At 36.2% G+C, this 15,078-nt stretch overlaps 1 protein-coding gene across 1 annotated transcript; it reads right to left on the bottom strand.

The window, feature by feature from the left end:
• Positions 1-6,817: 6,817 nt before the first annotated feature.
• On the bottom strand, positions 6,818-14,774 carry LOC105439762 (ras-related protein Rab-21-like). The gene is made up of 7 exons (XM_011669128.2): positions 14,459-14,774; positions 13,564-13,623; positions 11,411-11,518; positions 8,978-9,041; positions 8,697-8,751; positions 8,036-8,124; positions 6,818-7,135 (listed from the first exon to the last, which is right to left on the bottom strand). The coding sequence occupies exons 1-7, from the start codon at positions 14,588-14,590 to the stop codon at positions 7,020-7,022; spliced, it is 624 nt and encodes a 207-aa protein (XP_011667430.2). The 5' UTR covers positions 14,591-14,774; the 3' UTR covers positions 6,818-7,019.
• Positions 14,775-15,078: the final 304 nt, after the last annotated feature.

Here is a 15,078-nt window from a genome sequence, read left to right as displayed (position 1 = left end):
TGATTAAAGTGATTAATCAAATTGTTTGTTACCAGTATATATTTGAGGTTATGAGAGCTATATGTACAAACATAATGTATTTACAAATATTGTGAGTTCCTTAAATGTGACAGTGCTATTTTGGTGTCAAACAACATATTTTGAATCATGTATCTTGGATGTAGTCAAGCAAAGCTTGTGTACCAATATTTCTCGCTGAAAATTTGTTGTCTACACTTTACATGTACAATAACATTTAGTGTAGTTGTATTTGAATTTGATTGTGTATAGTTGAAATATCAATGTATTTATTGTACTGTATTTGATTGGTTGTTGATTGCCTGAGTAATTTGATGCTATGCAGTGTGTGTGTATCTTTTAACAAGAACTTGACGTTTATGTACTTGCTTCAAAAGCTAAACAGTGGTAGGACCTTCATTGGACTATATCAGACTTTAAGATTATGTCAGGTTTTTGTTTTCGGCGTGTACTCCTACATTTTCTTGGGTTATTTGTGTATTGATTTGGGCATGTCCATTGTATTTGGTCATTTGGCCCTCATGACCTCAGTTGACCTGATTCAGGGACTCTTTAACTATTTCTCTGCTACTGTTTTTGGTAGGAATTCTAAGTTGAAAATGGAATTTATTTGAAAGTTATTTTGATCTCGTCATGTATGACCTACCAATCGTTGTGATCAGTATTATGCATAGGATAAAATACAATAGGTTGGACATGCCCATTATGTCTCATCAACTGACATATATTGTGATAGTCTAATACATAAGGGTCTCTTATATTCTTGTGGTTATTCTATAATTCTCTTTAGCTGAAATAATTTTCATGTAATAGACTGAAATGGAGTACTTGCTGCAATGATTTCGAGTTGATAGATTGTATGATAATACTTGATTGTGCATGCTAAGTGATTAAAACACCTGGTCGATATTGCATACTTCTTCATTTTCAAGAGGTTGTCATTTTGTTATTGAGTACAAGTAGAAAGTAGAGACAGAAAGATGTGAAGGGGGAAGACTGTTCAGTTTAAGAGAATGGGAGAGAGAAAAAGGAAGATGGGAGAGAGAGAGAGAGAAGAGAGTTAGAGAGGAGAGAAAGATAAAGAGAGAGATGGAGATGGAGGGAGAGAGGAGAGAAAGATAAAGGGAGAGAGAGAGAGAGACGGAGAGACAGATGGGAGAGTCGGAGATGAGAGAAAGATATGGAGAGGGCGTGAGAGAGAGAGAGAGAGAGAGAGAGAGAGAGAGAGATAGATATGAAAATAGAGCACCCAAGTGTCATAATATACAATATAAATATTGCAAATAAAAGTGCCAATTATATTATCTTCTAGTAGCAGATCTTTGGGTGTGGGCCAAAGCAAGTCTGACGTAATCTATAAACCCCAGCGAGGTACAAACAAGTGCAATAATATTATTGTGTAATTAAGCAAGCCCCCCTCCCTTCAAATGTGATATTCAAATGGTTACAATCATCAAATAAATGAAATAAAACCTTTTAAAGGGTGCAGCTTCTAAACAGCATCAATATCATAATATTCACACAACTAACAAAGACCTTCTTGAATGCATGCTTCCTGTGTATAATCATTTCTTCTGTATTTTTTTCTTCCAATTTATTTTCCAGTATACACATTTACTTTACATGTTATGTAAATTACAACATTTTAAGTTAAAGAAGAATCAAATACATGAATAATTTTTTTCTCAAAGATGTATTAAACACTTCAATACGCAATACTATCTGTATCAGAATAAAATCTACATTGCAATAACCAAGAAATAAGTTCTATTTTAAGCCCATGCTATATGCTATGCTGCAGGTTCATAGAGCATAATTTAGATTTCAAAAGAACATGGATTTAAATGAAAGCTATTTTCTTCTCCAATTTTTGAAAAAAGTGCCTGTACAATATGCCGAGTATGAAAAAAGCACAACCACATAAATGGGCTAGACTTGCAAACAAATGGGGTTTATACCACAGCTCTTTGTTCAATTGTGACATTTGGGGGCAATAGCAATGTTCAAAGTCCTCAAAAGGCTATCAAATACATAACAGACAATCAAAATTATTTGATCAATTAATTGGGTGTGAACTCATTACTCCTTTTTAATTAATTTTGAAATCAATCCATTGATCATATCCGTACAAAAAGAAAACCTGAATATTGAGCTATCAAAACAAAATACAGACTTGTATCATTGGCCTAAACAATTTTGAAACAAACCCCAAAACACACAGTTGATTGATTTGCTAATCGCCCATTGAATGCAGACTACAGCCATCCATGACTCAAAACCTGTTACCGATGTGTCCGATTGTATGATTGTACTATGATTGTATGACACATGCTCCGGCAACAGTTGCTACAAAGTCAATTTATGACATAAACAAAATTTGAACTTCAATCCTGGACCCGCCATTTTACTTTAATCTAACTCCAACCATAAATCTAATCTAATAAAATCGAACCACAACCAATGACAGAGCCATGTATATCTTGGATGAAACAGAGCTAGGAGAAAACGTCACTGGACTGAGCAGATGTTGGACTACTCTGCATATAGTCAGTTTGGAGCCAGAAGGGCGCTCGCTCAGTTCACTTTACATAGACTTCAATTATAACACCTTTCTGCACCAAAGAGATGATGTGTATGTTGGGTCCAACAGACAGTGATGACGTTCATGCCCAGTATGACATGCAAAATAAATACTTTTGTCAACACCATCACAATGATGCTATCAATATAATCTATTTGCTATAAAGATCACATTGAATTTCTGATACGTTACAAGGCTACCCATGTATCTCAAACAAGCTGGAAAATAACACATGATAATTTGTGTGGAGTTTAAATTATATTTCCTTCCATAATGTTTCTGTACAATACATAATGTGGGATTATCCAGTAAGCAATTGGCATATTCTTACAACATACATGAAAAGAGGGATATTCCATTATGTATTTTGGGGTGGTCCTATACGCTAAGATGGAGAGGGAACATGCAAAATATAAAACTGCATAAATACTATGCCTACATAAATTCAAGAAAACAGTAATCAAACACAGATTAAACTAAGAATATAAATGCTTTGCATTCACATATCCTTATAATATTCAATATTCATAAATTCTCCTACTCTTTTTTTTCTTCAGGTTTAGAATGTGTAGTAAATGTATCTACAAAACACACCGTATTACAAAGATAAGTTACATAATATACAAACAATCTTATAAAGAGAAGTATGATATGTAAATTTAACTCTCTTCTTTATCTATTTTCCTAAATTACGTACAAATCTGCAGACAAGAAATTTGAAAGGAAAAAATGGAAAATCATTTTAGTACAACCAGTTTTATGTAAATTTTTGTGGCAACATGACACCTTATTCAAATCGACTTCAAAATCCTTTTGATTGTCTGAACACAGAGTGTATTCATACTTCTATTGCTATTACTATACGTGGAGAATATTGAGTAAACTTACAGGCATAATATAAAGCTTTAAAAAATTATTATGAAGTATTTGGTGTCATTTATGCCTGGGTGTGGAAAGCAAACAGAATCACTGCAACCGTCGGGGTCTCTCCTCCCAGCATAACTGATTAGGGTGTGCAGGTAGACAACTACAATGGGGTTTCCCCCCAACTCTTCTACATATAGATTCAAGCAATCTTGTCAAATTTTTCCCTACCCCCCCCCCCCCCCCCCCCATTTTGAGGGAGGATCAACGAAACAGTCAAGTCCAACAGCTCTACCACATTGCAATAAATGACAGAATTTCAACACATAAATCTTGATGATGTGCACTTCTGCATTGTAACTAAATTACTTGAAAACCCCTAGAATCTGAGATCTCGGTCGTTTCATTTACAAGTAGCAAGAAGTAATCTTAACTCATTAAATACATACCTGTAGCTTAATATGAAATCAATATCAAGTATATATACTCTACGAGATCGCATCAATTCGATCATTACTGACATAAAATACATCTGCTTCTAGAATTGCTTAACCTTAGGCAAAGTGCAAAGGCTCTATTCCTCACTGTACTGTGTACTTTGATAAGACAGAGAGAGAAAAATGAAATAAAATGAAGAAAAAATAGGAGCCAAATTACGAATATTGCAGCTGAACAAAGATTCATTTTGCTTCCAATTCTTATTTCACCTACACTAAATTGGAACTATATTGAATCTATAATTCTGACTTTTGAAATAAATATATGAATTCAAAAAGATGTAAATACTATTCCTTTATAATCATTTCCACATGTACACTAACAGAGTGAATCTCCTTATAACGAAAATTATTTTGCATCAACTTTTTAAGAATTACAATCATGGCCTTTTTTTTAGTAACATGTGTTCTCAAAAGACAAATTGCAGCTGACCATTGAAGATGACCATCGAAGATGACCATTCTGTTTTCCTTCAATTTTAGCAGGTGGAGGAGGCGCAAGAGAGTCCATACTCTAACGTGATTTCCTTTTCTCAATTTTTAGAAATGAATTTGTAAACATGTATCATCCTAGTTGTCTAATTGGAAAATTGCTTTTGATTGCTTGACCAAATAGCATATTATGGTTGCTGTGGGGCAAGTGAACAAGTTGTATTGTAGCAGTGTATAGATTAGAAGTCTTTGAGCCCTCAACTCATATCCTGCCATAAAGACGCATGCACGCTACCGTTATAGTGCTTTATTCACGCGAGCGAGCCACAGCTTAGCTGCTTTAAGCATGCATGCTCGCATTCGTAATTAATTCGCAGTTAATGTCCTTGCTCGTTGTACTGTGCCGAGTGCTTTGCACGCGCTATTGATCGCACCATCAGATTATCTCAAAATAAACTTGGTACAGGGGGGATTTGTTGCTTGGCACAATAGGGATTAGCCCTGTGGCACTGGGCTGTATTCATTATGGCAAGATAAGAGTTAAAAAACATTATCCGGTACTTCATTCACTCAAATTTTGAAAATTTCAATTTTGTTTGAGTAATAGGGGATACAGTGAAGGTGTCAAAGTCTTGTGGATACATCACCAGACTGTATTTACCATGGTACAAGGTTCAAATCCCCAGGCCAGCACTAATGTCCTTTGGCAAGACATAAAGCTGCATTTGCCACTCTCCACCCAGGTGTATATGGGTGCCTGAGCATTAGTTACTCTGGGGCTAGGCTTATAACAGGGATGATATATCTCAGTGCAATGAGCGCCACAGCTTGACTGATACGAGCACAACATAAGAAGCTATTCGTGGTTGAGTGAGATTTAAAGACAGGCAGAAAGGCCCCTTTTTGAAAGGCACAAAAAAAAAAAAAGGAAAGTAAAAACATATAAACAATACAGTGAATTATATAAATGAATAACTCTTGAGTGGGATATGGTCTGCTCCAAGCCAGAAGGGCATTTAAGATAAATTTGAGTTCTGGTAAAAAAAAAAAATGAATTCTCACAGAACCAAACAAAACTTACACTGAATGTTCAAGATTACAAATAAATGTCATTTGCCAAACAATTTTGGTAGAAAAAGTGTACTGGCTGAGTAATGAGCATAGAAAGATAAGGAAATCAAGGTTGGTAGCCCCGACAACATTTGTGTAGTCCCATATACATCTTTCTGTGTACAGTGCTTGTTACTTTACCAAGACTGGGCCAAATTCATAATGATTTTGATGATTCCAGAACCTTGCAGTACACACCAATACTTATATGCTAGATGATCAACCTTTTCTGATCGATTCCACAACGTTTCTTTCACAATGCAATCGCATGACCAGAACTGATCTTTATCTTCAACGTCCTTCTGGCTCCAAATAGATGAAATTTTCTTCTGGCTAGAGAGGGAGTATAATGAGTGTTGTAGATGATGAATGCACACTGATTAAATAACTTGAGATATAAGTGCTTTCCCTCGTCTCAATTACTTACCTAATATAGTTGAAAACAAAACTGTTTATAAGAGTTGCTTTAAGAGAGTAGTGCAACTGTGTAACACAAAATATACTTTGTATCAAGAGGCGCGTCTTCATCATCTCGAGATTGCCAAATAGCCTGCTATTTCTGATTTGGGAAATAATCCTGAAGTTACAAATCCCGTCTTCATCAGCTCGAGATTCGACCTTGAAACTTGAAACTTGACCTTGAGAAATTAGCTTGAGATATTTTGTTCAGTGTTAGCGCATAGTGCGATTCTTCGGTCTGGTGAAGATGCACAGGACAAACAGCTGGATATTTTGCAAACTGATATCTTATGATAAAAAACCAAATATCCCGCTAATTGCTACTTCGGTCTGATGAAGACGCTAATGAGCTGGATAGTTTGCGATCAGGATATTTCAAATACCGTAGCTTTTTTTTTAGCAATCTCGAGATAGTGAAGACAGGTCTAATGATCAATCAAAACTGAAATTTAAGGGTCATAATCAAGACCCACTTACACTATATAACCACAACATTCCATACATGTACAGCTTGATAGCACATGTAGAGATATAGTTGTTTTATCTCCCTTAAGAATAGAGCATTCATCAACCAATCTGCATAAATATTATGACTACCAAATACTTCCAGCAAATGTACTCAGATTTCCACAGAATGTACACTTACATATTTCAAAAAATTTGGTGTCTTATCTCCACGTGGCTTTGTTCAGACACACATGTACGCTTTAAAATGTGCAAACTGTATCATATGATGTATCAGAGCTTAGAGGCCATCATTGCGCTCATAATTTCCATTTCCCTCTTAATTGCAATTCCCTATCAAACATGTACAACAGTTTGTATTTTGCCATGGAATTTGTTTTATATTTGTTACTTTTTTCTTTTTTTTAAAGACAGATTTAATAACGCATTGAGTCTGAACAAAGCTCAAGAGCCCATCAAGGCGACTGATCTTTCAACCCTCTGTGGCACATGAACACCAAAAGAAGAAAACCTTGTGTCATGCCATCTCCAAAGTACACTTCACAAACATGAATTGCTCCCTCTACTGTTGTCTCCACCCCAAGCTCCATGTATTAGCAGCATCCTCCACTTTTGGGCTCCTCTGCGTCTTCTACTATCGTCACACTTTTGTGTTTGGACGCTCGGCTACTGCTCGCCCCGTCGTCAAGGAACGTTGATTCTAACATTCCTAGAATTAACAAAAAACAAATAGAAAGATGGTAAAAAACGATTCTCAGAATATACTTATTTTATTAGTAGTGCTGGTTATTTTACGAAAGCATACCAGTAAATGCTTGTTAGTGAGCAAGCAGAGGGCCGACAGCTTTAGGTCCTCTCTTAGAGACCTGGTAATGAGGATTAATGCCTTACCAAAGGGCACTAGCGCATCGCCTTGGATATTGCATACAGCCCTGGGGAAATTATTAGATCAAGCTCCTATAGGGGTATTATATGGTGATGATGACGCACACAAACTTTCAAAAAAGTAATTTTCTTTGTGGTTCCTCAAATGGAAAAATATTACAGAAATTGTACCTTGCTTTTTAAAAACATTTTATTTTAATTAAATGTAGGCCTATGGTGGGTTACTTGGGAGCAAGCAATGACTAAGTTTGACAAATTTATTCATATCCCCAGTCAGTAATGGTGTATTATTTCTCCACTTAGAGACTGATGCATGTATTAAAGCCCCACTGCACTACTTATAGCTACTTGCGCCCTCTATATAGCAAACAATGCCTAATCAATGACCATCGGTCCCCCATGGTCCCCTTTTTCTTATGTTTATTGAGAGCTGATTTGATGAGATAACCATCCATCAGTGACCTTGCAAAGAGGTCTAATCCCCCTTCTATCAGTAGTGCGGTGGGGCTTTAAAGCTTATCTGTACTAGTTTACAGGAGGGATTAGACCGCCCTGCAAGGTCACTGGACAGGTGGTTATCTCAACAACTCAGCTCTCAGTTTACATAAGAAAAAGAGGATCATGGGGGACCAATGGTCACCGATTAGACATTGTTTATTATATAGAGGGCGCAAGTAGCTACACGTAGTGCAGTGGGCCTTTAAAGAAACTATACATGACTTACGTTTGCTAAGATCCAGGAACATTTCTTCTATCCCTTTGTTGAGTTTTGCTGATGTGTGAAAGTGTTTAGCTCCCACTGAGGCAGCATATCTGCAGGGAGAGATAAAAAAAAAGAAATGACCAAAAAATGTTGTAGAAAATGGGTATTCTCTAAACAATGCTCAACAACCTCCAACTTATGGAGTCTGGGGGGTGTTTCATGAAGCTGTGCGTAAAGTTATGCATGACTTGAATATGAAGAGCTAAATGGGGTCCTTAAATACTTTTAATTGCATAAGCTTAAGTTGAAATATGCAAATGTAGATTAACCTTATCATTATTAACAAAACATTTTAATGCAAAGCATATTTTTTACTACAATCTAATTGAGATTATTACAAATACAGTCACACTTTTTAAAATGTCAGGAATAACCTTGGGCATCACATTTGGCTCTTCATATTCAAATCATTGGTAAAGTCATTCGTAACTTTACGCACAGCTTTATGAAACACCCCCTGGATCTCTCCATATTGAATGATCTGGATGGGGATAAAAATCAGTCTAGAGCAAGATCTCAACAATACAACAACAAAAATGAACAAATGCCCCAAACACACGTATGAAGCTTCCTAAAATACTGAAATATGAATTTAAATATGGAAAGGTAGAAAGAAACTTACGCTTCTGCGTCCGCTACTGATACATTCCTCTGCTTTTCCAGGTCAATTTTGTTTCCTGAAAAAAGAAAGAAAAAAGAAACAGGTAAAATTTGGAAGACATGTTATGTCAACAGAATTGTAGTCCTTATTTCATAAGACCAATGTACGAAGCTTATTACATGTACAAGTTCCCATTGTCTAAACAACATCTGTACTTCAGTTCTCAAACATCATGATAACTTCTGAAAATGTTGACTTGTACAATATAACCTTTGTGTATTGAGGGCAGTGATTGTATTTACCTGCTATACATAATGAGATGTCATTCCCCAGCATCTTCTTCAACTCCTTCACCCAGCTCTTCACCTGGCAGGAGAAAATAAAATAAGAAAAGAGTGTGATTACAACACTACTAAGACATGAAACTGAAACTGATATGTACCGAAATACTTTAAGCTTTTTAAGGGGTTAGGCTTGACTAGCACATGTGCTATTATCTGGCCCCTTTTACCAACCAATAGTTTCTCTTCTTGTATACGTAAACACATTGTATGAAATGTATTACTGTATTGCTGTTGGTATTAAATGGTAAATCGATCAAATCTAATCAAATCAGATTGTAAGCTGCTTAAACCATAGCACAAAATAAAATGAATTACCCTGGTACCAGTAAGCATAGTGTCCATCACAGTTCTTTGTCTTTTATCACACAGAAGATTTTATAGGGACCGTTTTGGCATTGATTTTAACTTTTTTAAATAATTTTCCAACACCATTATATGTGTCAATCAATTTAAACATTAAAATGCCAGTGGTTCATTCGTATAGGTCATTTCCTAAGCCTTGACTAAAGAAGTTGATAATTTGACATCAGCTAGTTCAAAATAAACCCAATTGAACCAAAGCCCTGATGTCCAATAGTAATGCAGGTCAAACTATAAAGAAAACTATATGAACTGTGAACATAAGTCATTAAAAATATTGACGAATACATAGGATAGATCTAGATGTATGTCGGCTGTAAATAGAAGAATCCATCCAACTTCTCAAGTACAGCATTTAACTTATGTAATAAGAATGTGAAACGAAAATGATATTTGAGCAAATGAGATATCAATTATGTTGAATGGCATTTCTTTCGCAGCTCACTATGAGGTGTAATCAACTACATGTAGAATTACGACCAAACAGAGGTCTTCATGTGATGAAATTTGATGTATAGGGAATATAATCTTCAGGAAATTACTGATTAGACCCGATTATCAATGCTGATGGTACATGCATGTCGAGGGGTCAGTGACACAAAGACGTAACTCAATTTTGTACATTTTGAGAAAAAGTGGTTAAGGTGTCACAGAGCACTCGGGCCTTTAGGAGTTAAGTCCACGTTTCACTAGCCATTGACTTCAATAGGGTGTTGGGTGGAGTTAAGTCTTTGTGTTTCCTGGAAAGCCCACATTTTCTGAACATTTTGATATCAAATACTCATTTTGGCAAAATATGGAGTTACGTCGTTGTGTCACTGAACCCTCGATATACATGTTCATGGCATAAAAGGTACAGTGCTGAGGAAGAGGAAATCTAATAGTCTTTTCACACTGGTTTTGCTTAGCCCCGTACTATCCTTAACCCCGGACTAACTATTTTGGCTTTTCTCATACTCTGTTTTTAGTCCCGTACTAGCACCTATTCCAGTGTTCACTGTTATTCGTTAGCCCCGGACTTGCTCTATATCGTGAATATTATGATTGGACAGTGGGCTCCTTACTTCGCATCTGGCCAGCTGCGATACGCTCCATTGCGTAGTACCAGACTATTTTTCATTTCTGTTCTCATTCATTTGCTTGGCATCGCAATTGCGGTGTTAGCAGGAGTAAGCACCACAATTGCGGGGTTAGCCCTGCTATTTTGCAGGGCTAGCTAACCCCGTACTATAGGTGGGGCTAGCCCACTTTGGTAAATACGGTTTCTGAATATAAAGTGGAATAGGCTTAACCCCAGACTATAGATGGGACTAAGACCCCCCCCCCCCCCCTTAAACCTTAACCCCACCCATAGTACGGGGTTAAGCAAAATTTTGCCAGTGTGAAAACAGTATATAGGTAATTCATTCTTGAAAATTTAACATGTTCATGTCACATTCTTTAGAACTGCTCCTACACTGTACTTTGTACTTGCCCTTTTCTTTCTAACTATTTTTTAAAAAATCAGCAGGAAAAAATGTGTAAGGAGCTGGCTACTAAACATCAGTATGCAGTGTTGGTCCTTTGCAAAGTCATATTTCAGGCAAAGAAATAAAATGAGTCTCATATTGTTGGCAGCACAACCCACAAGAGCAACACTAAGTGGAATGTTTCTTACACTTACGCAAATCAATTTTGGCAATAATAATGAGGGGGGTGGGGGGAGGGGGTGCAACAGAACTGACAGGGGTTGGACTACAAAGGTTCAGAACCTCTTTTTAACCCTAATATGTGCAACACAAGTTATGTCCCAGCTGTGCCACGTTGTATTTATCATTGGTACCAAAGGCTTCAAGATCAAAAGGGTGGCAATGGAGCTAATCAAAACCAAAAAGGGATAATTTGCAAAGCCATTGTGTTTCACAAAGCAAACCTTCCCCTTAATGGTGCCTATTGTTTTGTACAAAATCGCATGTTTGACAAACGAGCAAACGTGAAGAGAGGCAAAGAAAGTAACCAAATACAAAAAGGGAATTTGAATGTTTGATTTACCTTCGTGAAGGAATCCTCATCTGTAATGTCATAGACTAGTATTGCCCCGTTGCTGTCTCTGTAGTAGATAGGTCCTAATGCATGAAACCTCTCTTGACCTGCCGTGTCCTTTACATGAGTAAATGAATAAATCAATAAGTCAGGCTTCAACTTGGCAACAATAATTGACCATATCAGAGACGAGTATTGCAGTCGATCTATACATGCAGGTCCTAATGCATGATCTCTCTTTTGACCTGCCGTGTCGTGTAAGCATGAAGGAACACACCACTACATGTAGGCCAGGTTTCAAATTGGCAACAACAAGTGACCATAAAGTGTGACCATACAGTAAGTTCAGTTCATGATGTCCATACGGTATGTGACTAAACTGTTAAAAATGAAACAGATTGTCATATAATGCATGATGTACAGCTGGGTAGGCTTTAACAATACAAACTACAGTACAATACATGCATTTGATTTTATAAAGAAATACTCAAATGGGCCATTCCATGGTAACTCGCGTTACACTTAATGGGTACATTGACACGATAATGTGCCTATATCTTTAGAACTGCTAGGATCTACAAGATACTTTTTTCAAACATGGACAGGGTAGATATAGAACAACTGAATGAAACAAAAAAGAAAATTGAAGAACAAACATTTTTAGATTCTTGGATTATTGAGTTTCGGTAACTCGCGTTACAAAATAAGGACATGGTCAATTCTATGAGACCCTCTTTTCTCCTCATACTAGACAATCTTGACAAAATCTTTCCTACTTTAATTTGATATAGTAGGTTGTGACTTACTAGTATAAGATAACAATATTAAAGATAAGAAACAATGGACTAGTAAAATGCAGGAAGCAAATATGTCGGTAACTCACGTTACGGTAACTCGCGTTACATTTTGTCCGGAGGCCATTTTCACCCCTATGTAATAGATTAAATATCACAGGACCCCATAGAATATGGAAATATATTCATCTTTTTCCATTTAGCGAAATTTTCAGGAAAAAATATTACAAGAATCCTGTGTAATCTGCAATAAATTGGGTTTTTTCAGCTACAGTCCCACATGTACGTTTTTGATGATGGTTTAAAATCTTAGGAAATCAACAAAAATGAAAAAAAAATTGTATTGAATTTGAAAGGCCCCAATGAACATCCATGGCATAAGGTTAGTGATAAATCAAAGAATTAACATAAGAGGTACATTTCTTTTTTTGATGTCATGTCCTTCTTCTCATGGAATGGCCCAAATCGATAAAGGCAAATTTAGGATTAAAATACTGAATCAACTGCTATTACTTGTGTTACATTGCATCGCGATATTTAGAAGCTCAATCATGACTTCAACAACAGGGGTGTTGCTTTTCTTGTAAAACATTAAAGAGTAAAGAATATACATGTAGATATCAATCTTATCTGAATACCATTTTATCAACAACTTCATTATGACGTTTATCACTTAATCCATTGATTGAGAGATTCATAACTAACGACTTGCATTGTACTGTACATGTTGGTTTGTTATTTAACAAACTGTAGGAATCCTATCTGGATATCGATAATAATATCATTCCTAAGCACTTTTTAAATTGTGGAAGTAAGGAGGTCATACAAAAGTTCACAAGGACAAAGTGGGTGTATTATGACAAAATTTAACAAATTATATGCACCATGTATATGACTTAGACCTATTGCCCTTTAAATAAATGGGAAAATGATACTACAGGTAATTGAAAGAAAAGAGGGAAGAGGAGAAGAAGAAGAAGAAGAAGAAAAAAGAAAAAGAAGAAGAAGAAGAAAAAGAAGAAGAAGAAGAAAAAGAAGAAGAAGAAGAAGAAGAAGAAGAAGAAGAAGAAGAAGAAGAAGAAAAAAGAAAAAGAAGAAGAAGAAGAAGAAAAAGAAGAAGAAGAAGAAGAAGAAGAAGAAGAAGAAGAAGAAAAAGAAGAAGAAGAAGAAGAAGAAGAAGAAGAAGAAGAAGAAGAAGAAAAAGAAAAAGAAGAGGAAAAAGAAAAAGAAGAAGAAGAAAAAAAAGAAGAAGAAAAGAAGAAGAAGAAAAAAAAGAAGAAGAAGAAGAAGAAGAAGAAGAAGAAGAAGAAGAAGAAGAGAAAGAAGAGAAAAAAGAAGAAGGATTTAAATACTAATTATAGAGCTTACCCATATATCAAGGTTGACTCGTTTTCCTCCTATATTCAGCTTTTTGTTGAGAAATGATGCCTGGAAATTAGAAAAGAAAATACTTTTTTTTTATAGCTAAATGTATTCAGTTCAATCAACGTCAGACTTAAGCCAAACCAGAATTTTGGTAAAATTATCAGGCAGACTGGCAGACACAATATTTGTTGCTTTTTTTTTTGTTGCTTCCTGGCGACTGAGATGACCTCACACTTTTGGGTTCTATCAACTTGCTGGTCCGATCACTGAGCTTGTAAAGATCTTGTAGTTGCTCAGCATCAGCATCTGACTGTATGTGTGGTGAGGTAGATGGTTGCGTTAATATTCAGCAAACAGTCAAACTCTTGACGTAGTTGGACGATCAAGTCATTTCGAAAAAACACTATAGATAGTACCCTCGCCCTCGCGCTGCGTGCCAAGTCATGAAAATGTCACGCATTGCTGATCTTTGAACTTGGCGTCTCTGCTATTAATTAGGTCATTCATTCCTGACTGGTGCATTTTCTCTGAATTTTTCATTTTAGCCAGAATTTAGAGCATAGTTTTCAAAAGAATTTGATCCTTTTTTACTTTATTTTCTTCTTGCCTTGGAATTTTGATCTAGAATCTAGACTAGTCTCACTAGATCTAATCATATTCAATTCCTCCTCCTCAATCCAAAGTCAAAGAAGAGTTTGAACTGGAAACAAACAAATAAAAAGAGTAGTAAATCAGGACCCTAATTTAAGTAAGGAGAGTGGGGGGAACTAACAACAGTCTATACTAGTTGAATTCCTAAAGCGTAGGGTACCGGGTGGGAATTCCCATTTTTGCCTACAATTCAGCCAGTCATACACGCAACACAGCTCAGTGCATCCACACTCACAGTCGTACTCACTTGCAATGTTGTAATGTGTTTATCATTGAATTTGTTTTCTACGTATCGCAACACCAGCGACGTTTTTCCGACACAGCCTTCTCCAAGCAAAACCACCTTGAAATTTTTTCCTCCGGCGCTACTAGCTGCCATTTTAACTATCTCTAAAGAGAGTCTTTACAATGACAAGATTGACAAAAGTGAGGTCTTGCTATTCCTTGCTCAGTTTCAGCTAAGTCCAGTGTTTACACGTTGAGAAACTCGATCCTTCCTTTCTCTTCTTCTCTCACACAGTCACAGTCATGTTACCTTTACGCCTCCATTTATCAAGTGGATGACGTCACTATCTAGTTTTGATGGTGGTCGTGAGACATTAGTATTGGATGGAATTAATTCATTTATTTCATTCTGTCAATTTATTGTAGTGGTATGTTTTATTTCTGCGGTTAAATGATATTGATATAAATATCAATACTAGCATAATTTGTCATGTAGATCTAGACCCGACATCATTGTCAAGACCCTAAAAAACAATGACATCATGATTGGTATATTACCAGAAACAGCGGATCACTTGTGTTCACTCTGGTTTGTCAATTTGATAAATGGTAAAACAGTAAGAATCAATATGCATAATTCGA

This window comes from Strongylocentrotus purpuratus, unplaced genomic scaffold, assembly GCF_000002235.5.
Source record: "Strongylocentrotus purpuratus isolate Spur 01 unplaced genomic scaffold, Spur_5.0 spur5_scaffold_17, whole genome shotgun sequence".
NCBI classification, from domain to species: domain Eukaryota; kingdom Metazoa; phylum Echinodermata; class Echinoidea; order Camarodonta; family Strongylocentrotidae; genus Strongylocentrotus; species Strongylocentrotus purpuratus.
Note: the sequence above shows the minus strand (reverse complement) of the source record. Positions and strands in the feature narration are given on the sequence as shown.

Coding starts and splice junctions, on each gene's coding strand:
- LOC105439762 (XM_011669128.2), bottom strand. CDS start 14,590: ATGGCAGCTAGTAGCGCCGGAGGAAAAAATTTCAAGGTGGTTTTGCTT. Junction 11,519..13,563: donor GAGTCAACCTTGATATATGG/GTAAGCTCTATA, acceptor ACTCATGTAAAG/GACACGGCAGGTCAAGAGAG. Junction 8,125..8,696: donor TCAGTAGCGGACGCAGAAGC/GTAAGTTTCTTT, acceptor CTCTCCCTGCAG/ATATGCTGCCTCAGTGGGAG.